This window comes from Balaenoptera acutorostrata, chromosome 20 (assembly GCF_949987535.1).
Source record: "Balaenoptera acutorostrata chromosome 20, mBalAcu1.1, whole genome shotgun sequence".
Taxonomy (NCBI): domain Eukaryota; kingdom Metazoa; phylum Chordata; class Mammalia; order Artiodactyla; family Balaenopteridae; genus Balaenoptera; species Balaenoptera acutorostrata.
In genome coordinates this window covers 1,990,112-2,015,188 of record NC_080083.1, presented here as the reverse complement: position 1 = coordinate 2,015,188, position 25,077 = coordinate 1,990,112, and the positions used below count along the sequence as shown (strand labels likewise).

The 25,077-nt window shown below is 43.3% G+C and overlaps 1 protein-coding gene across 6 annotated transcripts in view; it reads left to right on the top strand.

The window, feature by feature from the left end:
* Positions 1-25,077, top strand: part of ULK2 (unc-51 like autophagy activating kinase 2) — a 67,567-nt gene that overhangs the window by 37,309 nt on the left and 5,181 nt on the right. For 3 of the 6 annotated variants that reach the window (XM_057535714.1, XM_057535712.1, XM_057535718.1), the window contains 12 exons: positions 1,946-2,006; positions 7,213-7,350; positions 10,776-10,921; positions 12,601-12,681; positions 14,532-14,818; positions 15,702-15,889; positions 16,303-16,406; positions 19,911-20,060; positions 21,473-21,681; positions 23,211-23,416; positions 23,826-23,944; positions 24,282-24,439. In XM_057535714.1, coding sequence (XP_057391697.1) covers positions 1,946-2,006; positions 7,213-7,350; positions 10,776-10,921; positions 12,601-12,681; positions 14,532-14,818; positions 15,702-15,889; positions 16,303-16,406; positions 19,911-20,060; positions 21,473-21,681; positions 23,211-23,416; positions 23,826-23,944; positions 24,282-24,439 — 1,847 coding nt within the window. The remainder of the gene's footprint in view (positions 1-1,945; positions 2,007-7,212; positions 7,351-10,775; positions 10,922-12,600; positions 12,682-14,531; positions 14,819-15,701; positions 15,890-16,302; positions 16,407-19,910; positions 20,061-21,472; positions 21,682-23,210; positions 23,417-23,825; positions 23,945-24,281; positions 24,440-25,077) is intronic. The other 3 variants (XM_057535713.1, XM_057535716.1, XM_057535715.1) reach the window with 3 other exon arrangements.

The following is a 25,077-nucleotide window of genomic DNA, read 5'->3' as shown; positions in this document are numbered from 1 at the left end:
AGCTCTAGAGCACAGACTCAGTAGTTGTGGCGCACAGGCTTAGTTGCTCCATGGCATGTGGGATCTTCCCGGACCAGGGCTCGAACCCATGTGGCCTGCATTGGCAGGCGGATTCTTAACCACTGCACCACCAGGGAAGCCCTGTAATTCTTTCTTGATAGGCGCACATGATGTACCAGGTGAAAGGACCAGCTGTCAGTAGGCCTTTAGTGATGTGGTGGTGAGGAGTGGGCGAGTCCTGTGATTGGGGCTCTGCCTTGCATTGAGCCTGTGCCTCTGGGCCGTGAACTTCACAGGTGTTTCAGATTCTTCCTCTCGCCTCAGGTGGAACAGGAGGACTACAGGGGCCTGGAGTTGGGTGTTTCCCACCCACCCCCCCAATTAAATTACTGAGTTTAAAGTCACTTGAAAGCATCCCCAGACTTCCCTGGTGACGCAGTGGTTAAGAGCCCACCTGCCAGTGCAGGGGACATGGGTTCGATCCCTGGTCAAGGAAGATCCCACATGCCGCGGAGCAACTAAGCCTGTGCGCCACAACTACTGAAGCCCACGCACCTAGAGCCCATGCTCCACAACAGGCGAAGCCACCGCAATGAGAAGCCTGTGCACCGGAATGAAGAGTAGCCCCCGCTCGCCACAACTAGAGAAAGCCCACTCACAGCAACGGAGACCCAACCCAAACAAAATCAAAAACAAAAATTCCTCAATAAAGAACTTTAAAAAAAAAAAAAAAGAAAGCATTCATTCCCCTCTGGTGGTTATGCTACCAAGTTGATATATGATTAGGTTCCATCGCTTCATTTTATTTTTGATTTCTAGAGCTTGTTCTTTTCTTTTGACTTAATTTTGTTTCGTAATGATGTGTGATTCCAAACTCAAAGCTACAAAATGAAGAGGTGAACTCTTAGTGAACTCCAGCTTCCAACCCTGTCCCCTCTGCCCTGTTTCCTCCGTAGGAAACTATTGTCTTTAAAATCGACTCCTTCCTTGCCCCTCTCTTTATCCCCTTACCCTGATTCATTTTCCTTTTATCCATCTTATCACTGCCTGGTATTATTACCTTCTTTCACTACTAGAATGTAAGCTTCATGAGAGTAGCGACCAAAGTAAATGTATTTCTCAGTTCCATGTATGGCCATTCAAAAGGATATTTATGATTATTTTTTTCCTTTGAGGTTACCACAGTTTATTTTATTTTTAAAAATTTATATTATTTGGTCAACACTGCTATTTCACATCAACACATATGAATTATACCTTTGCTGCCATGTAAAGGTCACACAGGGCAGTATGATCTAGTGGGTATAGAGGTGACAGGCCCCTGTGTTCTGAGCTGCGCTCTATTCCCTTAGACGGATGATGTCTGAGCATGAAGATGGCCTGTGGCATCTGTGTCCAAGAGGCCCCAGTTTCATGACATCTTGTTCAGCTACCCGTGCAAGACACAGGAGAGTGTCACGCAGGAGTGTGGGTGCTCCAGCGTTAGAGTGAATTAGACTTCGGATACAGGCAGCTGTACTAGAATGTGACACACGTGTTCCTAAAAGTCACCACACCCTGCAAAGTAGTTCAGTAAAAACCACAGAGTTTATGGGCAAATTGGGATTAGGAGCACAACACTCAAAACCTTTGTCCGTGGCACATGAAAAGGAACATGATAAAAACAGCACAGATTTTGCACATGTTAAAAGGTGAAGAAATATGTATACACTGCAATAAGTATGACACTTTACCCTGAAAAGACCTGATGTTGGCAGCCTGTGAATTCAGCTGGGTGCAGTGTTCTGTGCTCACCTGTTGTTACTCATGGGCAGAATCACAACATAAGCAAATGGTAAATTTGTACTGTGATCAGATTGTTTCCTAATAGTCATGTTGGAACAATATACATTTTTTAAACAGGTGGTATAGCAGAACTGACTGTATTTTTCTCTTTTTCCTTTAGATGATATGCCGATGGGCACTGCTGGCAGACATGCTTCTAATGAGTTCTTGGTGTGTGGAGGGTATGTTTGCATATATTTCACTAAACATTTTTTCATATTTTTTTTTTCATTTTTTCATATTTTTTTTGTGTGTGAGTAAAGTTATAGAACTCTGTGTTCTTGATGTAAAATTTATTTTGTTTCACAATCTATTCTTTAAAAACTTTTTAAATTGTGTTAAAAAACATAAAATCTGCCGTCTTAACCATTTTTCAGTTTGAGTTCAATAATAGCATTAAGTATATCCACAATGTTGTGGAACAGGTCTCCATATACTTATTATTTTTTTTAATATACATTTATTTATGTATTTATTTTTGGCTGTGTTGGGTCTTCATTGCTGCGCGCTGGCTTTCTTTAGTTGTGTCGAGCAGGGGCTTCTCATTGCGGTGGCTCCTCTTGTTCCAGAGCACAGTCTCTAGGTGCACGGGCTTCAGTAGTTGTGGCACGAGGGCTCAGTAGTTGCGGCTCGCAGGATCTAGAGCACAGGCTCAGTAGTTGTGGCGCACGGGCTTAGTTGCTCCACGGCATGTGAGGTCTTCCCAAACCAGGGCTTGAACCTGTGTCCCCTGCATTTGCGGGTGGATTCTTAACCACTGCGCCACCAGGGAAGTCCCTCCATATACTTTTATATGGTTATATATTATATTGTTATATTTAGATCTTTAATCTATTTTTAGTTGATTTTTGTATACGGCATAAGATAAGGGTCCAGTTTCATTTTTTGCATATGGATGTCTAGTTTTCCCAGCACCATTTGCTGAAGAGACTGTCCTTTCTCCATTGAGTGGTGCTGGCACCCTTGTCATAGATCATTTGTCCATGTATGCAACTGTTTGTTTCTGGGCTCTCTATTCTGCTCTACTGGTCTATAGATCTGTCTTTATGCCAGTGCCATACTGTTTTGATTACTGTAGCTTTGTAATATGTTTTTAAAATTTATTTATTTTTGGCTGCGTTGGGTCTTCCTTGCTGTGCATGGGCTTCCTCTAGTTGTGGCGAGCAGGGGCTACTCTTCGTTGCGGTGCACCGGCTTCTCATTGTGGTAGCCTCTCTTGTTGTGGAGCACGGGCTCTAGAGCGCAGGCTCAGTAGTTGTGGTGCATGGGCTTAGTTGCTCTGCAGCATGTGGGATCTTCCCGGACCAGGGCTTGAACCCGTGTCCCCTGCATTGGCAGGCGGATTCTTAACAACTGCGCCACCAGAGAAGTCCTGAAATATGTTTTTAAATAAAAAAGTATGAGACCTCTGGGAATTCCCTGGCGGTCCAATGGTTAGGACTCAGTGCTTTCACTGCTGTGGGCCTGGGTTCAATCCCCGGTTGGGGAACTAAGATCCCACAAGCCGTGTGGCGCAGCAAAATAAATAAATAAATAAAAAGAAGAAGTATGAGACTTCTAATTTTATTCTTCTTTTCCAAGATTATTTTGACTATTCAGGGTCCTTGCAGATTCCATATGAATTCTAGGATAGATTTTTTAATTTTTCTATTTATGCAAAAATTGCCATTGGGATTTTGATAGGGTTTGCAGTGATCCATATAAAACACTTTGGGTAGTACTATTAACATCTTAAATACTAAGTCATCCAATCTATGAATATGAGATGTCTTCTTTAATTTCTTTTAGCAGTGTTTTGTAGTTTTCAGCATACAAGTCTTTCGTCTCCTTGGTTAGACTTACTCCTCAGTATTTTATTCTTTTTGATACTATTGTCAGTGAGATTGTTTTCTTAATTTCCTTTTGGGATTGTTCATTGTTAGTAAATGGAAATACAGCTGATTTGTGGGTGTTGATTTTGTATCCTGCACCTTTGCTGAGTTTGCTAGCTCTAATGTATTTTGGGGGTTTTTTGCATGTAAAATCTTTAGAGTTTTCTACATTTAAGGTCATGTTATCTGTGAACAGAGATCATTTTACTTCTTCCTTTCCAGTTTGAAAGTCTTTAATTTCTTTTTCTTGCCTAATTGCTCTGGCTGGGAATTCTACGTTAAATAGAAGTGTTGAGAGTTGCCATTCTTGTCTCATTACTGATCATAGAAGAAAGGCTTTCTGTCTTTCACCATTGAGTATGCTGTTAGCTGTGGGCTTTTCATATATGACCTTTATTATATTGAGGTAATTTCCTTCTATTCCTATTTTATTTAGTGGTTTTATCATGAAAGGGTGTTGGATTTTGACAAGTGCTCTTTCTGCATCAATTGTGATGACCATGTGGTTTTTGTCCTTGTTCTGTTAATGGTGGTATACTGTAAATCCCATTTGGTCATGGTGTTTGATCCTTTTAAGGTGCTGTTGAATTTGGTTTGCTAGTATTTTGTTGAGGATTTTCACATCAAGTTTCATCAGGGATATTCTGTAGTTTTCTTGTAGTGTCTGTGTCTGGCTTTGGTACTAGGGTAATGCTGAACTCATGGAATGAGTTTGGGAGTGTTCCCTCCTCTTCAAATTTTTGGAAGAGTTTGGATGTTTGTGTTAAGTCTTTAACTGTTCGATAGAATTCACCAGTGAAGCCATCTGGTCCTAGACTTTTCTTTGTTGGGAGGTTTTCAATTACTGATTCAGCCTCATTACTAGTAATGGGTCTGTTCACATTTTCTTTCTTCATGATCCAGTCTTGGTAGTTTGTGTATTTGTAGGATTTTTTCTGTATCTTCTAGGTTATCAGTTTGTTGGTAAGCAATTGTTCATAGTATTCTTTTAAAATCCTTTTTATTTCTGTGGCATTAGTTATGTCCCTTCTTTCCTTTCTGATTTTGAGTCTTTTCTCTTTTATCCTTAGTTAATCTTGCTAAGGGTTTGTCAATTTTGTTGATTTTATTTAAAAAAAATAAACCAACTCTTAGTTTCCTTGATTTTTTTCTATTGTTTTTCCATTTTCTCAATTTTCTTTACCTCTCCTCTAATCTTTATTATTTCCTTCCCTCAAGTGGAAGACAACCAGAATCTTAGAAAAAGAGTCCTGAATAAATCAAGATGCACAATCTGTATATGTTCTGACATCTACCTGTTATTTCCTTCCTTCTGCTAGCTTTGAGTTTAGTTGTCTTCTTTTTCTAGTTCCTTGAGGGATAGAGTTAGATTGTTGATTTGAGACCTTTTCGAATGTGAGATACAAACTTCATCTTAGCACTACTTTCACTGTATCCCATAAGTTTTGGTACATTGTGTTTTCATTTTTCTTTTTCTCAGGTTATTTGCTGATTTTTTCCAAGATTTCTTCTTTGACCCATAGGTTGTTTAAGAGTTGTGTTGCTTAGTTTCTATGTATTTGTGGATTTTCTAGTTTTCCTTCTGCTGTTGATTTCTAGTTTCTATCCTTTGTGATTGATTGGAAAAGATACTTTGTATGATTTAAATTTGTTAAGATTTGTTTTGTGGCCTACCATGTGGTATGTCCTGGAGAATGTTTCCAGTGCATCAGAGAAAAATGTGTTCTGTCAGTGGGGGGAGTGTTCTGCAGTGTCTGTTAGGTCCTGTTGTCTGTGGTGTTGTTCAGGCGGTTGTTTCTTTATTGGTCTTCCAGCTGGTTGTTCTTTCCATGATTGAGGGTGTGGGTTCAGCCTGCGATTATTTTTGTAGAATTGTCTTTTCTCCCTTCAAGTCTGTTATGAATGTGCCTCATACATGTGGTAGTGCTGATGTTTGGTGCATGAATATTTATAATTGTTATGTCTTCATGGTTAATTGACCCTTTTATCATTAAATAATGTCCTTTTTTTGTTTCTTATAACAGCATCTGACTGAAAGTCTATTCTGTCTGATGTTAATGTAGCCACCCCTGCTCCCCTTTGGGAACCATTTGCATGGAATATCTCTTTCCATCCTTGCACTTCCAGCCTAATAGGGAAAGATTTATTACTGCCATTTTGTTACTTTTCTGTATGTCTTGTGGCTCTTTTGTCCCTCATTTCCTTTCTTACTACCTTTGTATTTTGTTGTTTTTTTCAGTACTGATTTGCTTTGATTCTCTTCTCATTTCCTATTGTGTATATTCTGTAGGTATATTCTTTGAGGTTACCATTGAGAGTATATAAAATAATTTAAAGTTATAGCAATCTATTTGAAACTGATAACAACTTCAATCACATATAAAAACTCTACTCCTATAGAGTATAAGAGTATACTGCCCCCCACCTTTATGTTACTGATGTCCCAGATTACATCTTTATTTAGTGTTTACCCATTAATATCTAGATTTATAATTTGGGGGTACTTTTGTCTCTTAGATTCTTTTTTTTAAATATTTATTTATTTATTCATTCATTCATGCATGCATGCTGTGCTGGGTCTTAGTTGAGACATGGGGGATCTAGTTCCCTGACCAGGGATCCAGCCCAGGCCCCCTGCATTGGGAGCGCAGAGTCTTAACCGCTGGACCACCCAGGAAGTCCTTAGATTTTCTTTTTATTTAAATATGAAATAATGGTTCCAAAAGTTCTAAAGTGACACTTTAGAAGATAATCATATTGTTTGTTTAGGTAACTAAATATATAATCTCTTTATCTCTGTAAGGTTGTAATTGGGCAAAAATGGGAGAGTTTGTGGCTTTTTTAGAATTACGGAAGGGCAAAAGAAGGAAATAACTTACCTTTCTTAAGGCCCAGTACTGTCCCTGATGTTTTAAGGTATGTTGTAAATTGAACTGAAAGTCATCTAAGGACGTGCTGTTTCTGAATTTATGAAAAGCAAGGAAAGAAACCAGCCACACTACAAAATGTGGACCTCAGATGGGTTATGTGCAGGGAGAGTCGCACAGTGTATTTTCAGTCTTCATCAAAGTCCAAGTTCCTTGGGAACGCTTACTGCACTCACAACTTTTGTAAACATTCCAGTCATCTCTACTCTTGAACTTCCTGTTCTTTTACCCAGCATATTTTCCTAGAAGTATTTTTCCTCTTGCATGAGGAGTGCATAGCAGAGTGTGAGCAGATGAAGCTGCGTTTTGCGGCCTGTGGCTCTTTCCTGTTGTTGCAGAGGGGCGTCTGTCCCCTTCTTCTTACAAGTCTTCCTCCTCAGTATGCATGTGCAGGCCAGTAGACTTCTGTAAAGGACAAGTGTGGTTTTTTTGGCTTTATGTATATTTTCAAGATGATCATTTCTTATTCACATTCAGAAGTGATCATTTGGCTTCTTATAGAATTTCCTCTAAATACCACCAATGCGTCAGATGAAAGAAAAGCGGTCTCACTTGTATTTCTTTCCTTTTTCAATGAATGATGTCTGCAGGCAGTGCCAGCCCACTGTGTCCCCTCACAGCACAGCCACCCCCATTCCCGTCCCCACTCAGATAAGGAACTACCAGCGCATAGAGCAGAACCTCTCCTCCACTGCCAGCTCGGGCACAAATCTGCATGGCTCTCCAAGGTAAGCTAACAGTTGCTTCCTTTCCCAATTCTTCCTTTCTTTTAAAATTGTTGTTGTTGTGATTGAAAGATCTGTTAATTTCCATGGTCGACTTAGACTCTTACCTATGTGTATAATGGAGATGTACAAAATTGAATAATAATAAATTTCTTTGTAATGGGTCTATTTAAATGATATTTAAGCTTGGCTGGGTAATTAATATAGTATGATATATTTGTCCACAAGTATAATTATTTTTAAGAATTGAGGAAGAACTTGTTAAAAAATGAAATCTCACCAGTTTTAGCAGACTATGTACATATTATTTATTTCTCCCACATCCTAAAACCCCACTCAAGTAGAAAAGGAATGACAAAGGTATAAGTCCACAAAGACAAGTAAGACGAGAATAAGTATTGAGTGGGTGAGCGCTTCCGACACATTTCTGGAAGTGAGAAAGAGAACAGCGGAGGGGTGCCTGCTGTCGCCACCGGGCAGCGTAAGTGTGTGAGCAGGTGGGGCTCAGGCAGAACAGGGCAGCCGGAGTCTTAGCTCAGGCGGGGTGGCCAGATGGAGGCGGACCGCTGAGAGCAGGAAAGCTGCATCTGGAGGAAAGCGCATGAGTGCAAAGAGAGGAAAACTTACGTGAAGAACTAGTACCTTAGAGCTAGGTTAGAGACTGCATCTGTAAGTAAGAACGAAATGCTACTGAAAACAAGCTAAGTAAAAGAGACCTCTTGGACATTACAAAATAGAATAACTGAACTAATAAACAAAAATAAATGTTGGAAGACAGAGTTGAGGAAATATTTGAAATAGATAATCAAATCAAGAAGATGGAAAGTGTGAATTAATAATACTCTTCAAGGATTAATTAGTTTAGGCATTCTAGAAAGAAAACTATAATAGCGAGGAAGAAAATTTCCAGGAAATAATTAAGAAAGTTTTTTCCAAAATTGGAGGAGACACGATTTTAGATTAAAAGGACCCACCAAAGGAATAGCTCAGTGAATGGAAAAGGATCCTCACCGTCTTGTACGATGTAAATTAAGAAAACTTCTAGGAAGGGTATTTGGCAATATCTGTGAAAATCAGTAATGCATATATCCTTTGACCCATCAGTCAGCTTCTGGTAACTTATTCTAAGATACATATTCCTTGCCTGTGTATAAAATCGTATGTATACAAAGTGGTTAATTGTTATAATAGCAAAGGATGAGCAACAAGCCCAGTGCCCACCAGTAAGGGACAGATTTATTCTGATCCATCTGTGACAGTGGAACACCTTCCAGAGAGAGTCAGGAAGCTCTCTGTGTGGTGAGGTAGGGCGGTTTCCAAGGTACATTATAAAATGAAAACAGCAAAGTGAGTAACAGCGCACTAGCGGTGGTTCTCAAAGTGTGGTCTGCGGCTCCGTTTCAGAGGGTCCGTGAGGTGGAGACTGTTTCCATGGTAATTCCAGGACACGGTTTGCTTTCTTCACTGCGCTGACACGTGCACTGTTGGTGTGAACACAGTGATGGGAAAGCTGCTGGTGCCTCAGGACACGTCACGGGAGTGGCTCCCGTTCTGCCGTTAGCCCTGGTCCCTTTACCTCCACACACTTGTAGTTCCGAAGAGTGTCTTTAGTGAAACAGTGAAAGGTATTATCTCTCTTTGAAAATCTCGACCTTGAGTGGAAAGTAGGCATAAAGCACCTTTGCTGCACATCAGAGTAGCGGTCCTAAGGAAAAGCCCTTGTATGGTTGTTTTCACTGTGAGCTGAATTTTAGCCACTTTTTCATGGAACACCTGGTGCTTGAGAGGACAGCTGTGGCTGTGGTGTTGACGGCCATTTTGTCAAAAGTGAACTAAGTTGGTGGTGATATTTTGATATGAATGTGACTTTTTGATATTATGTAATGCGTCAGCATTTGGAATATCTGCATAACTCTGTCAACCAGTATTTTCCAAATGACCAAATTTTTTAAAAAGTATACACAGATATAAGATCCATTCCAAGTCCAAGATACTTTTGCCAGAGAATGGAGTTTAATGGAACAGAGTACAAATTTTACCGATGTGGTTTCAGATTCCACATTGCAGCTGATCTTAGAAATGACCACTTGCTGAGTTTGGGGTAGCATCAAAGAGGAGTGTCACAGGGCTTCCCTGGTGGCGCAGTGGTTGACAATCTGCCTGCCAATGCAGGGGACACGGGTTCGAGCCCTGGTCTGGGAAGATTCCACATGCCGCGGAGCAGCTCGGCCCGTGAGCCACAATTACTGGGCCTGCGTGTCTGGAGCCTGTGCTCCGCAACAAGAGAGGCCGCAGTGAGAGGCCCGCGCACCTCGATGAGGAGTGACCCCCGCTTGCCGCAATTAGAGAAGGCCCTCCCTCGCACAGAAACGAAGACCCAACACAGCCATAAATACATAAAAATAAATAAATAAATAAATAATTTAAAAAAAAAAAGAGTGTCACAGTATCTGAAAGGCTACCAAAGTGCTTCTCCTATTTCCAGTTACAAATTTATAAGGCAGTATTTTCTTCATGTACTTCTCCCAAAATAACACGTATAACAGACTGAATGTAGAAACAGTTGTGAATACCCAACTGCCATCTCTTGAGCCAGACATTAGAGATTTGCAAAATGTAAAATAATGTCATGCTTCTCAATAATTTGTTTCGGAAAATATTTTTCGTAATCTTGTGTCATAAGTTTATTATTATTATTATGTTTTTTTTTTTTCTTAAAAATTTATTTATTTATTTATTTAATTTATTTGGTTGAGCCTGGTCTTAGTTGCAGCTCCAGGACTCCTTAGTTGTGGCATGGAAACTCTTAGTTGTGGCATGCATGTGGGATCTAGTTCCCTGACCAGGAATGGAACCTGGGCCCCCTGCATTGGGAGCGCAGTCTTATCCACTGCACCACCAGGGAAGTCCCGAGTTTATTATTTTTAATGAATTAATAATTACAAAAATTTCTCAGTTTTAACTTCTAGTACCATAAAAATCAATAGATATAATAAGTTGCATAAATAAAAACTCTCTGGTATCTTCAGTAACTTTAAGAATATAAAGGAGATCTAAGACCAAAAAAGTTGAAAATGATTGGTATGGAATCTATTACCTTTGTTAAAACAAGATGAAAATAAGATTATATATTCAGTTTGCTTGTATTTGAATTAAGGAACTCTGGAAGGATACATTAGAAACTAAAAATAATGGTAACCTTTTGAGCAGGATTGAGGAAGTGTTGGGAATTAGGTAGACGGATACAAGGATGGGAGGGAGACCTCACTCTGTATAATTTTATAGGTTTTATGTTTGTTGCATATGACTATGTTCCATATGTTTAAAAAATCGACTCCACGGCATATTGTTAGGAAGTTTTAGGAAAAAAGAGAGAAATAAAGTCCTAGAACCTGCCGGTGAGGGAGTAATATTATTTTTCTCTTTAGATCTGCGGTGGTACGAAGGTCGAACACCAGCCCCATGGGCTTCCCCCGGCTGGGATCCTGCTCCCCGGTGCCGGCAGACGCAGTACAGGCGGTCGGACGAAGACTCTCCACGGGGTCTTCCAGGCCTTACTCACCTTCCCCTTCGGGTAAGGAGAATTTATAGCAGTTGTTTCCAACCTTTTTTCATTATGACCAATGCGACATGACACTCTCTTTAGGAACACTGGCTCACGATGGCAGTGAGTCCCAGCTGACTGGGAGCCATATCCCGCCCCTCCAACCCTACCCTGCTCTGATTCCCTCTTGAGAATCTCTGTATAAAGCCATTCAGACCGCTGTCGGAAACTGGGTAATATAAATGGATCTTGCGGATAAAAAGCATCTCCACTGGGTTTGGGCTCTAAACACCGACTCAGAAACCCTAGGTGAAAGTACATAAAATGCCTACCCTACTTGGCACTAGGAGTTACGAGGATTAAAAGGCAGTAGAGTACGTGACAGCGCTGGGTTACGTCCACCAGAGGCCTTCCCGCTGCGGGGGGACCCGGGGGCAGCTCCACTGCGGATCGTCCCACCTCTCCTGGACACCGCGGGCAGCAACACGGGGAGCTCGAAAATAGCCGCCCGAGGCACGCAGGGAGGCCACAGAACAGCCAATCCCAACCCCACAGGAAGACCTCGAACCACATTTGCAGGGGCTTAACTGAGAGAAAACGCTCCAGCTTCAGAACACACGCGAGAGAAGCCAGGGCAACGGAGATCCAGAGTCCGTGAGCAGCGGCCCCCTAGCGGCGACGTGGGGAAGAACGGGAGCAGGGAGGGCCAGCGCGCACGCGCACACACGCACCCGAAGGGGGAGGCCCCACCCTCCGTCTCCGCCCCGGAGTAGGACTGGGAGGGAGGGGCGCGCCTCGGAAGCAGGCGGAGCGAGCGGGACCGAAGCCTCGCCCAGGAGCCGCGGTTCACGAAGCGAAAACCACAGTGATCATGTTTTTTAAAAGTTTATGTCACCGCTTCCCCTGTGGCAGTGGTGTGGACACTACTTTTAGCTGGAAAATCTTCAAGCAAAGTCTTGGCCCCTCCTCGCCCCCTCAGAGGCCCCCGGGCCCCCGGAGTTTGCGGACGAGGCCCCAACCCCTGCTCTCAGGGAGGCGGCCCTCCCTCGGGGTCGAGTCTCTGCCCGCTGCTCCGCCGCTGCTGGAGACACACGTCTCTCGTCTGCTTGAGCTCCCGGAAGCTTTCCCCGCCTCCCCCTCTTGTTAATTCGGGTTCGTAGCGGTAGATGCAAAGAAGGGGCTGCAGAAATGTGCACGGAGCGCCTGGGCAGCCGCCGTGAGGAAGCAGGGGCCGCAGGGCGCCCCTTCTGACCCCCTTGTAGGCCTGACGCCCGGGGGGAGAGGGCGGGAAGGAGGGGTGGGCAGGCGTCTCGACGGCCGGTGAGTTCTGAAGAGCGTCCCCAGGCTCAAGCCACCCAGAATCCCCGTGACCCACACAGTCGGGCTGGGCCAGCCGGGGGGCAAGCTCGGCGGGACGGGAGTGCGGCGGGTGGAGGGGCAGCAGCTGGGCCCCGGCAGCCCCACGCCCGAGACCCACGGCAAAGGTTTGCCTGGCTCTTGCCCAGTCTCTGCCCTCCGGGCGGGTCCTACGGTGCTTTGATCTATCTCAGGGTGCCCAGCACACTGTCGCTTAGTAGGTGTGAGCTGAACTACATCTTCGCTAGTTGAATGGTGTCAGCTGTAATGTGCGATCTGTGCATGTGTCGCCTTTTCCATGCTGTATTAGTTGTGAGCCATTTCTCCGTGCTTTGCCCTTCCCTTCTTCACAGTTGGCACCATTCCTGAGCAGTTTAGTCAGTGCTGCTGTGGGCATCCTCAGGGCCAGGAATCCAGGAGCAGGAACTGGTCAGGTAGGAGATGGACTCGCAATGTTAATAGTTAAAATCCCGTCGTAAGTGAATTTGAGATATGTTTTTCCAGTCATAACAAACCAACAGAATTTATGGGAAGTATTTTCTCTGCTCTCCTGTCTTTTATGCTAATGTGCTCTAGCGTATCACTGCCAGTTGGTTCTCGCCTACGTATAGGATTCTTTTATGAGACTAAGTCCTGGGAATTACACAACTTGGCTAAACTCCGGTTGTTGTCCCACAGATAATGAAAATCAGTCTAGAAGATGAAATTTCATTACTTTGATTAATACTGGTTTTGATAAGAGCTACCAGTTAGCATCAGATAAAAAAGAACTATGGATGTTTATTTGCTTTATTATCTAAAATATATATGCCTGAAAAGATCTGCGCAAATCACACTTTGATAAGTCAGATTTTATTGTATGTGCATTTGAGGAGTTGGGCAGTGAAAGGAATGCTGTGTTACTTAGAAAAGCACTCTTGGGACGTCTCTGGTGGTGCAGTGGTTAAGAATCTGCCTGCCAATGCAGGGGACACGGGTTTGATCCCTGGGCCGGGGAAGATCCCACATGCCGCAGAGCAACTAAGCCCGTGCGCCACAACTACTGAAGCCTGCACGACTAGAGCCCATGCTCCGCAACAAGAGAAGCCTGCACACCGCAACGAAGAGTAGCCCCCCATCTCCGCAGCTAGAGAAAGCTTGCGCGAGGCAACAAAGACCCAACGCAGCTGCAAAAAAAAAAAAAGTTAATTAGAGGTTTTTTAAAGAAAAGAAAAGCACTCTTTTCTAGGTTTAGTGTTTCATATTTTGTGTTTCTTTAAAAATAAAGCTTGATTAACTTTGTCCGGATCATAACATTTTGTCACTGTTTATTTGTGTATGTGTACGTATATACACACATGTGTGGCAGAACCCAGTTCTGAAAAATGAAATAATAGATTTAGGAGGAGATTAAGCCATGAGTGGTCAGCAGCAAGAGCTCCTGTTTGTTGGGAAAGATGATGGTTATCAGCCACTAGGAAGGTTTGTGTGTCTTTAACGTTATTGGTAGTAGTTTGGCTTGCAAGAAGCTCCAAGGAATTTGTAACCGGAGCCCCAGGCTTAGTGAATGTCAAGTCAGCAACAGCAGGGTTTGTGGGGGGGAATTCCCTTGTTATAGCCAGCTGTTCATCATATCAAGACCCCATCACCCAGTGTCCCCTTAAGAGGCAAGAATATCTGTGGACAAGTGTTTTCTTTGTAGAGAAGATGAATACTTCAGGTTTTAAATGAATTTCGTGAAACTGACAAAAATAAATATGCATATGCTTGTTATTTTTAGACAAAATAAAATCCAGGAAAAGTATATTATCTTTCTAATTTTCTTTCCAACATTCTGTTTTGAATAAAGAGCTATTCTAGGTTAGCTTGAAAAGTTTCTTTTAGTTGCTATGTGAGAAAAGAGAATAATTACATTGATAATACACACATACGTATCAATATGAAGAGTGGAAATCATCTCGTTCCATGTAGATTTTTGTTTTCGTTGGCTTTACGCACTCTTTAGCTCTCTGTGGTGCTGACTAGACGCTACGTTAATTGAGTTGTGTGCCCGCTGTTGGTAAAACAGCCGACAGACCCGTGGTCACTAACCCCTGTCTCCTGGGAAGGCCAACGGCAGCAGCATGCTTGTCACTGTTTGTAAAGGATGCCAAAAAATGTCTCTTGCCAGGTGAACAACTTTTAGAATATCTCACGGGAAACAAGACATTCATTGGAACTCTCCTTGAAGAGGTGTCTTCTTAACTCGCCAGTTCCTGCCCTGCACATCTTCCCTGTGGGTTAACGCTGTCTCTGTCCTTGGCAGGCTCTCCCATGCCGCAGCCTCCGTCGCCACAGCCACTCTTGTTGGGTGCTAGACTGCAGAGCGCCTCCACCCTCACCGACATCTACCAGAACAAGCAGAAGCTCAGAAAGCAGCACTCGGACCCCGTGTGCCCGTCCCACGCTGGGGCTGGGTGCAGCTGCTCCCCCCAGCCCAGTCGGCCCGGCAGCCTCGGGACCTCTCCCACCAAGCACGCGGGGTCCTCCCCACGGAGTTCCGACTGGTTCTTCAAAACTCCATTACCAACAATCATTGGCTCTCCTACTAAGGTGTGTTTATTAAGCCCTTTTGTAGATGTTGTGACTTTGCTAAATTAACATTTGTTAACTGGGGCATTTTGTTCCGGGTGGTCAGCTGAGGTCCAGCAACGGACCACAGGAGAAATTGAAATAGAGAAGTTGGTTACTCAGTGGTCCTGGAAGAAGCACCCAGATGCCACACGGGGAAGTCAAGTCAAAGTGCAGAGAGAGACAGGACCTGGGCACATGCCTTTATTAGGGTCTGTGGGTGGGAGTGCTGTGGGGTTCCCGGGCTAAGGCTGGATGGGTCAATCCAAACCAAAAGAGCAGGGTTCTGATAAGCTCCACGGGGGTCTTGTCTAAGGGGCACACAGCGGGAAGGCCCTGGGAGACGGGGGCAGATCACCAGGCCTGTCAGGGAAGTCGTATCCGGAACGTACATTTATTTGCGATTCTGTGGGCTGCTGTCTAGGGCGTGTGCTTGTACAAGGGGCTGGTGTCAATTTAAGGTCCCTGCAGGCCGCATAGCCAAGCACAGTGGATGTGGAAGCAGCAATACCATGGAGTAGCTTAACTCTCAGTAGTAGGTCATGAACTAGTATCATAAGTACTTTATAGACAGCATTCAGGAAGAGGATAGCTGCAATTTAATCAGCACCTGCAGTGTACCAGGCAAAGTGTAAGTCCTTTACTTGCTGAATGCTTTATATACACGTTCCCATTTAATGCTGAAAAAAGGAAACAGGCTTAGCGTGAATGAACTGTCAAGGTCACAGAGACTGGAAGCAGGAGAGCCGGCACTTGAATCCAAGACTGACAGAGTCTGGAGTCTCTGCTCCAGCCACTGTGCCACGAGCCTGACGGTTCTGAACATTCCTGCGTCATAGCAACCAGTTTACATGTGTTCCCTTAGACCACGGCTCCTTTCAAAATCCCGAAAACGCAAGCGTCTTCCAACCTGCTAGCCTTGGCCGCTCGCCGCGGGCCTTCTGAGGGGCAGTCGAAAGATGGGAGTGACGCACGGGGATGCTCTCACCTTCTCTCAGTACAAGGAGGGGAGACACAGACGTCCGAGCAGCAGGTCAGGGCGGCGTTCGGCAGGTAAGAGACGCCGTTTCCTTCCAGCCCTCAACGTGGGAACTGTAACAGTGCCTCCATTCCTGTCATGAAGCAGCCAGACCCGATGAGGAGCTGGTTTATGCCGGTGGTTCGTGACACTGTGCACGTGTGAGGCACTGCACACACTTAGAACCTCTGAAGGCCATGGCTGTTGCCTATACCTGTGGGAGTCCGGAGCGCCTCCTGAGCTTCCTGAGTAGTCTGTTTCTGCCTTTTTGTTTATTTTGGGTATTGAAGTTTATCTCTACCTTGAATTGTTCGGTCTCTATTTTTTGTCTCCTTGTTCTCTGACCTTCCTTTAACCCTTTTATGGCTTGGTCTAAATCACCCTTATTACTGATATGTTTGGATTTTTTAAAAGTATACATTTACATTATTATCATTCTTCTTTTTAGATCTGTCAGTACTGGGAAATTATCAGATCAACCGGTAAAAACACCTTTAGGTGGACATCAGGGCAGCACGGACAGTTTAAGTGCAGAACGACCAATGGATATAGGTAAGAGAAGTCTGGTTTCTTTTCAGGCAGGTAATCTGTTTGTTAACTTTCCTATTGCTGCTGTAACAAATTACCACAAGCTTGGTAGCTTAAAAACAACACAGATGTATTATTTTACAGTTCTGGAGGGCAGAAGTCCACAGTGGGTCTCACTAGGCTAAAATCGAGGTGTAGGCAGGGCTGGTTCCTTCTGCAGGCTCTCGGGGAGAGTGCACTTCCTGGCCTTTTGCAGCTTCTGGGGGCTGCCCTCAACCCTTGGCTTGTGGCCCCTTCGACCGTGAAAGCCAGCAATGGCCAGTCTAGACTTGGACCTTCTGCCCCCTTAAGTCTACACTTAAAGGACCCTTGTGATTACATTGGACCCACTGGATAATCTGGATAATCTCTTTAAGTTCAGCTGATTAGCAGCCCTGGTTCCATCTGCAGCTTTAGTTCCCCTTTGCCATGTAACATAGCCTATTTACAAGTTTCAGGGGTCAGGACGTGGGCATCTTTGGCTTGGGCATAGGGGTAATTACTCTGCCCATCTACTCCTGTTGACTGTTGACAAACCTGTTGACCAGATTTCTTCATCCAGTCCCTATCATCTCATCTAATTTCTTAGGAGCCTGTCAAGACAGGGACTTGTTCAGTGTCTTGATGATCAGCAGCCCATGAGTTAGAAGTTAGATGCCGACCAAGATTGCTTTTTATCAGTAGGATAACACTGGCCAAAGTTGCCTTACACATCTGTACTCTTGAGCATTTCTTATCCAGCAAGCCCAACCTATGAAGAACCATAGGTCACTGAGATCCCTGGCTCTTTCATAGTCGTTCCAGGGAACTTTATGTCCATGGACCCACATCTAGATTACTTCAGACTGCTTATCAAAAAATGAAAACAAAGGGCTGGCTCCAGACCCTAACCCAGACTTGTTTAATCAAGTTTTCTGGGAAAGGATTTTAGGAATCTGTGTCTTTAACAAGTTCCCCACATGATTATTATGTCCACTTAAATTTGAGAGTCAGTATTGGAGCCTCTTTGTTCTTGTTTTCTCTGTAATTCTTTTACCATCTCTCCCATGAGCCTCCAAAGGAGGAAATATCTAGACCAGCAAACACCCGAGTATGGTTTCTGTGCTGTAGGGCTTGATATTTCACTCCACCATCATCTTGCTGGCATGGTTTCTGAAGAGAAGTCTGGTGTAATTCTTACCCTCGTTCCTCTTATAAATGAGGTGCTTTTTTTCTTTGGCTTCTTTCAGGATTTTTTCTTTGATTCTCTGCTGTTTGAAGATGAAATGCACAGGTATAGATTTTTTGGCATTCTAACTGCTTGGTGTTCTTTAAGCTTCCTGGACTTGGAAGGTTTGGTTCTGCATTTATTTTGGAAATTTCTTGGTCATTACTACTTCACATATTTCTTCTGTTTCTTTCTCTTTGTCCTTTTGATATTCCTGTTGTACATATATTATATCTTTGTAGATGTCCCACAGTTCTTGGATATTCTGGGATTTTTGTTGTTGTTGTTGTTTTAATTCTTCTTTCTCTTTGCTTTTCAGTTTTAGAAGTTCCTATTGACATATCTTCAAGCTAACTGATTTTCTTCTCAACCATGTCCTGTCTGTTGATGAGCTCATCAAATACCTTCTTCATTTCTGTGTCAGTGATTCTGACTTACAGCATTTCCTTTGAGTCTTTCTTAGAGTTGCCATCTCTCTGCTTTGTTACTCATTTGCTCTTACATGTTGTTTATTTTTTTCCATTAGAGTTCTTTTTTTTTTTTTTAAGGATTTTCTTTTTAATTAATTAATTAATTTATTTTTGTCTGTATTGGGTATTCGGTTCGTGTGAGGGCTTTCTCCAGTTGCGGCAAGCGGGGGCCACTCTTCATCGCGGTGCGGGGACCGCTCTTCATCGCGGTGCGCGGGCCTTTCTCCATCGCGGCCCCTCCCGTTGCGGGGCACAGGCTCCAAACGCGCAGGCTCAGCAATTGTGGCTCACGGGCCCAGCTGCTCCGCGGCATGTGGGATCTTCCCAGACCAGGGCTCGAACCCGTGTCCCCTGCATTAGCAGGCAGATTCTCAACCACTGCGCCACCAGGGAAGCCCCTAGAGTTCTTAACATTAATCAAAGTTATTATAATTTCTGGTGTGATAAGTCCAGTATGTGTGCTATATCTGAGTCTGGTTCAGTGCTTGCTCTGTCTCTTCAGGCTGTTTTTACCTTTTAGCTTGCCTTTTAATTTTTTGTTGAAAGCCAGAAATGATATTACTGGACATAGAATTGAGTTAAATAGTGTGAGGGTTTTTTTTGTTTATCTGGCTAAGAGTTAGGCTGTGTTTAGTGTTTGCTGTAGCCATAGGTATCAGGGTAAACTTTTCTCTGGTGTCTTTGTTTTTGTCTCCCCTGTTGTCTTTGAGTTTCCCTAGATACCCCTTCTTAAATGCCTAACACTATATTTTCTTCTAAGAAAATATAAGCTATAAAACAGCTTAGGGACTTCCCTGGTGGCACAGTGGTTAAGAATCCGCCTGCCAATGCAGGGGACATGGGTTCGAGCCCTGGTTCGGGAAGATCCAACCTGCTGCGGAGCAACTAAGCCCGTGCGCCACAACTATTGAACCTGCGCTCTAGAGCCCACGAGCCACAACTACTGAAGCCCGTGCACCTAGAGCCTGTGCTCTGCAACAAAGAGAAGCCACCGCAGTGAGAAGCCTGTACACCAGCCCCCACTCGCCACAACTAGAGAAAGCCCGTGTGCAGCAGCGAAGACCCAGCACAGCCAAAAATAAATAAATAAATGTATAAGAAAAACAAAAACAAAATCAGCTTAGCTCTTAGTTTCTCCACATTCTCACCAACGTTTGTTGTTTGTGGTCTTTTGGATGATAACCGTTCTGACAGGTGTGAGGTGATGTCTCATTGGGGTTTTTATTTGCATTTGCCTGATGGTTAGTGATGTTGAGCATCTTTTCATGTGCCTGTTGGCCATATGTATTTTTTGGAAAAATAACTATTCAGGTCTTCTGCCCATTTTTTTAATCAGGTTGTTTCCCCACATTTTAATTCCCAGTTCTTGGTTTCCACCTTTTCACATTATCCTCAGGTGTGACGGCAATTCACATAGAAGTAACTGAATTGTAGGCTTTGGCGAAAAGAAGATTCACAGCTGTGAAGAGATTACCATAAAATATTTTTAATGGAGATCTATATTGAATTTTCTGTTTTTAAGAGTAATAAATGCGGGGACTCCCCTGGTGGTCCAGTGGTTAAGAATCCGCTTTCCAATGCAGGAGGCGTGGGTTCGATCCCTGGTCGGGGAACTAAGATCCCACATGCTGCATGGTGCGGCCAAAAATTAAAAATAAATAAATAAATAAAATATAGTAAACAGCAATTAAAAAAAAAAAGAGTAATAAATGCTTATTGTAAAAAAAGAAAACAAAACTAATATAAAAGTAAAGGTGTCCCTATAAACCCACCCTCCGGTATGTGACACATTTGGTGAACTTTTTATTGCAGCCCCTGCAGGAGCCTGTGGTGTTGCATGGGCTCCTTCTGTGGGAACAGCAGCGAGTCCCAGGGCTGTGCTGTTCACGGTAGGGTCTCCTCCACACAGGGCCGCGACCCCCGCTTGTACCCATATAGTCCTTCGGACAAGAACCACCTCAGGTGAGGATTGTCTTAGTTCCGCCTTGGGCTCGTGTTTGGTGTGCAGATTCTGATAATGGCTTAATGGTGTGACGTAGTTTCTTTACCAATGACGTGGAGATAACAATTTACTTTACCTTAAAGGGTTATGAAGAGTAGATGAGGGGACTTACCTGGCAGTCCCGTGGTAAAGACTCTGCGCTTGCACGGCAGGGGGCATGGGTTCGATACCTGGTCGGGGAACTAAGATCCCGCATGCCACGCTGTGTGGCCAAAAAAAAAAAAAAAGAGTAAATGAGACAATACTTGTGGGGAAAAAAAAAACTTTGCAAAATAAAAGGTACTATGTTATATATTTGTAATAATATTTATATAATTTTATAACATTATTACATAAATGTGACTTCTCCACAGTGAAGCAGCTATGCATATTGGTGCTTCTTAGCTTATATTGAAGGCTTATTTTAGTACATCCAGTAAATTTTTTGAAAATGATAGATTGTTGTTTATTTTTGTTTTTGTGGGTATTTTTAGAAACCTAGGTTTCACCTTTTTTTTGGTACTTTGAGTCCCAATCTTTGCACTTAATCCTATATCCTACTTTTAGATAGGCTGATAGATTGGGTTTATCAGCCATAGTCTATAAATAGGTAATTGGTACGAAAAATTAAGAAAGTATTTAGATTGGACTTGAGTTATCATTTGACATCATATATTATACCTTGTGTCCCTTAAGTTCTCTTATGCTAAATCAGTTACTAATCAAGATACCAGTAGATTAATAAGCAAAGGATATAAATAGATAATGAGAGTGGAAAAAGAGCTAATAATCTTGATTTTAGGATTATTGAGAGTATTAAATAATAAGAAAATACCACTTTGAGAAAATAACTTTTTATACCTGTTAACTAAGCCAACATTTAAAAAATGTAATGTCCAATGTTGTTGAGGCTTAGTGGGATCTCTGTGCTTACTCACGGCTGCTTTAGAAAATAGCGTGGCAAGTCTTACAAAGAGCTATAAAAATATTTATAGTAATATTTGATCTGTGGTAATCCCATTCTGTTTATAAGGCCACTTACAACAAAGTGGTCTTATAAAGTCTTTATCACAAATAACTCAAAAGAAGGAAGGATTTCATTACAGTGTTATTGGTGGCATTAAAAAAAATCAGAAATAGTATAAGTGCCTCCACATAAGCATTGGGGTATAATTTTAGTGAAGCGCACGCATCCGCTGAGTTTTATCACCGTGAGGACTGTGGAGCAGCAGGGAGAAATGTGTATGCCAGAAATTTGTTTAAAACAGAATTTAAAAGTAGCTCTGCTGATTCTGTAAGGAATGAAGGTGAGCCTGGGAAGATAAAGCCTGTTCGTGTGCTCAGGGAGGGGTCGGGGGCCTTCCTTCTAACGCTTCCTCGCCCGTCTCCGCAGGGGGCTCCAGCGGCTCCGGAGGTTCCCTGGGCTCCGCCGGGGGCCGCGTGTCTGGGGGCTCCCCGCCTGGGCCGTGCTCGGGGTCTCCCCCTCTGGGAGCAGAGGCAGCTCCCAGCCTGAGACACGCGCCTTGTGGTGTTTCACCCCCCAGCCTGGAGGGGCTCGTCGCCTTTGAAGCCCCTGAACTGCCCGAGGAGACGCTGATGGAGGTGGGAAGAGACCCTGTGACGTGTTCCTTAAGGGTGCTCCGAGGAGGGTGTCGGTGATGGGAGGACAAAATCCCCCTTACCTTTCCTGTTTGGAACATTGCTCATATATTTTCAGAATAATGTTGACAGTGACACTCATTCATAACAAGCTTTGGTTGACAGGAAGTGACGCATACAGATTTTTGTATTCTTAATTTCTTTATCTGAAGTTTATTTACTACTTATAGGACTTTTAAAACATAATCTTTTTCCTAAAACCATAACTTTTTATTCTCAAAGCTTGCTTTTCTTCATAAGATAAAATGATACACTTAAACTTAGGTTTAAAAAAATAAAATTAAGATGCCAAATCAGTCAATAACGCTGAGGAATAAAGCTGCCCGGCAGACTGGACAGTCGCATGTGTGCACCAGTACCTTCCCTCCGCGGAGCCAGGTCTCCAGGGAAGAACACATCAGAACGTGAAGTGTGCTGAGCACAAATGCAGAATAGAGGTGAATTTTATGATTCCAGAGCCTCTGCCGGCTAATTGCTCAGTGTCGACTCTAGGACAGCGTTCCATAGACTGCACCTCCTCCAGGTCAAGTAAAGGACAAATTCTCTTTCCATATTTGTATTGTGTGTGAAGGAGAATTAAGTATTTCACATAAAAGTTATAAAGTACTGCATGCAGAATTTTAGTAGTGATTCTGTAGTAAGTTGTAATTTTGAAAATATGTATAATCTGAGATTGGAAAAGCAATCTTCAGAGTTTTTTTCAATCTCCATCAAATTAGGCATAAATTATGTTCCAATATGTATTGGAACATATAGTCTGATATGCTGTCATAGAGCAGAGAGACTTTCAAAAGTTGATTGGTTTATTCTTCTGTCTCTAGTACACTGATTCTCATCCCTTTTTAACCATAAAAGGAGAGTGAGAAACTTAGTCTTATTTGAGATTTCAAAATACATTTATAGCTAAAAACAAATCTCAAAACAACATTAATTTTAGAGTACCCATTTTTAATGCGCTGCTATTATGTCTATCTATACTCCACTCTTTAACTAACTGAAAAGATCACAAAATTTAGAGCCTTGGTATTAGGAATCACTGTTAACTGAAGAACCACCAGAAATTAAAATAAAGTGTCTCTGAAATTGTAAGTCAGTAGAATTAATTAAACTATCAAGAAGTGTGGTTTACTGCACAGAATATCCTTACATTCTTATATCTTGGTATCTATTTTGCCATGTTTCTGTCTCATATATATTGATTTAATTGTTCTGTGTTTCATTTTTTTCCTGGTGCAAGGACAATGACCTCATATCTTTGAGGCTGGATTTTGTGGTGCTCTCATACATCCATACACACAAACACATGCCACACTCTTGTTTGGTTTCATTTGTGTTTATTTTTCTCACAGTTTTCTGGAATTTAAAACTTTCATTCTCCTCTGATCATTCTGACATTCATAAGTATAGAAAACACTAGCAGTGGCCACAGTTTATGTGCAGAAATGAGTGTGCGCCTCTCCTTAACCTGCAAGTTTCTAAGACGATTGGCTTTGCCGCAGCGAGAGCACACAGACACCTTCCGCCACCTGAACGCAATGCTGTTGTTCACGGAGTGTGTGCTGGACCTGACGGCCGTGCGCGGGGGAGACCCGGGGCTCTGCGCATCCGCCGTCTCCTTGTACCAGATCCAGGAGAGCGCGGTGGTGGACCAGATCAGCCAGCTGAGCAAAGACTGGGGGTAGGTGCCCCCTTGCCGTCCATCTCCAGAGGCTTCCTGCCCTCTGTAAACTGGTGTCCAAGCTGGGGGCCGTGTCATCCACTGAAGGTCATGGGCGTCTCTGAGTTATCTCCTTGTGCTCGATTTCACTGTGTGAGCCAAGACTTGGAGGTTCTGCAGCCTTGGTGTTTCCTTTCCTGTAAATCATGCTGTTAAGATATTTGATGATAAAGAGATTGTATTTTTATCTGAGTGTGCCCATCGTATTCAAAGTACACACGTCTTTCTCCATGCCGGCCCTTCTCCCTTCAGGAGGTGTTCGTGCCCTAAAAGTGTCAAGGGGAATGATGTTCCCTTAGAGAGACTGTTGTGATGGGGCCCTGGCCTGTCGGTTCGCAGGCTGACGCTCTGCTTACTGTCTCTGGTGCAGGCGGGTGGAGCAGCTGGTGTTATACATGAAGGCCGCACAGCTGCTGGCAGCCTCTCTGCATCTCGCCAAAGAGCAGATCAAGTCCGGGAAGCTGAGCCCGTCCACGGGTGTGAAACAAGGTACAAGCGGAGCGTGACGGGGCTGCTTTTCCCCTTACGCTGGGAAGGGAAGTTTTTGGTGGGGGGTCACCCTGGTATTAAGCATTCTTAAATGGGAAAAGATGCTGGCTTTTCTGTTTTTTGGTTTTGCCATTTAACAGATACAGAGAGCAGTCAGAATTACTTTGTTCTCAGTCTTCTCTTCACTGAGCGAGAGAACATGTGGAAGAATGATTTCCAGTCACTTTTTTCAGTGATCATTTAGTGTCGCTTTCCATAAATCAGCAGGAAAGTTGCATGTCACCATGACTCTGTTTCTGGAGGAAAATTAAAATTCTCATTTCAATTTTTTTTCCAGTTGTCAAAAATCTGAATGAACGATATAAATTCTGCATCAGCATGTGCAAGAAACTTACAGAAAAGCTGAATCGCTTCTTCTCTGACAAACAGAGATTTATTGATGAAATCAACAGCGTAACAGCAGAGAAACTCATCTATAATTGTGCTGTAGAAATGGTAACCCTTTTTAAGGTGTAATATTGCATAGTAATACTACTTGTCTTTAAGAGCATCTTTTGTTTTTTGTTTTTTGTTTTTCTTGGCTGCGTTGGGTCTCCGTTGCTGCGCGCGGGCTTTCTCTAGTTGCAGCAAGCAGGGGACTGCTCTTCCATGCGGTGCGCGGGCTTCTCATTGTGGTGGCTTCTCTTTGTTGCGGAGCACAGGCTCTAGAGCGCAGGCTCAGTAGTTGTGGCGCAGGGACTTAGGTGCTCCGCGGCACACGGGATCTTCCCGGACCAGGGCTCGGATCCGTGTCCCCTGCATTGGCAGGCGGGTTCTTAACCACTGCGCCGCCAGGGAAGCCCCCTAAGAGCATCTTTTGAAGTGCACACCTACTTGACATCATCCTTTTAAAAAGAGTTTATGCCCCACCACTCCCAAGTCTCAGGTATTGTGGTCCCTCTTCCTGAAGGAGTGATTACACTTAATTAACATGCAACAAACATAAGTTATGTTGGTTACCTACCACATTTGGTAAAAGCTTACCATACCTCTTAAAAATTGCTAACATTAGGCATGATCTAATCTTCTTATAGTTTGCATCTAAAAGCTTTCACTGGATCTGTTTCTTCTGTTTTCTACTATTTAAGAAATTT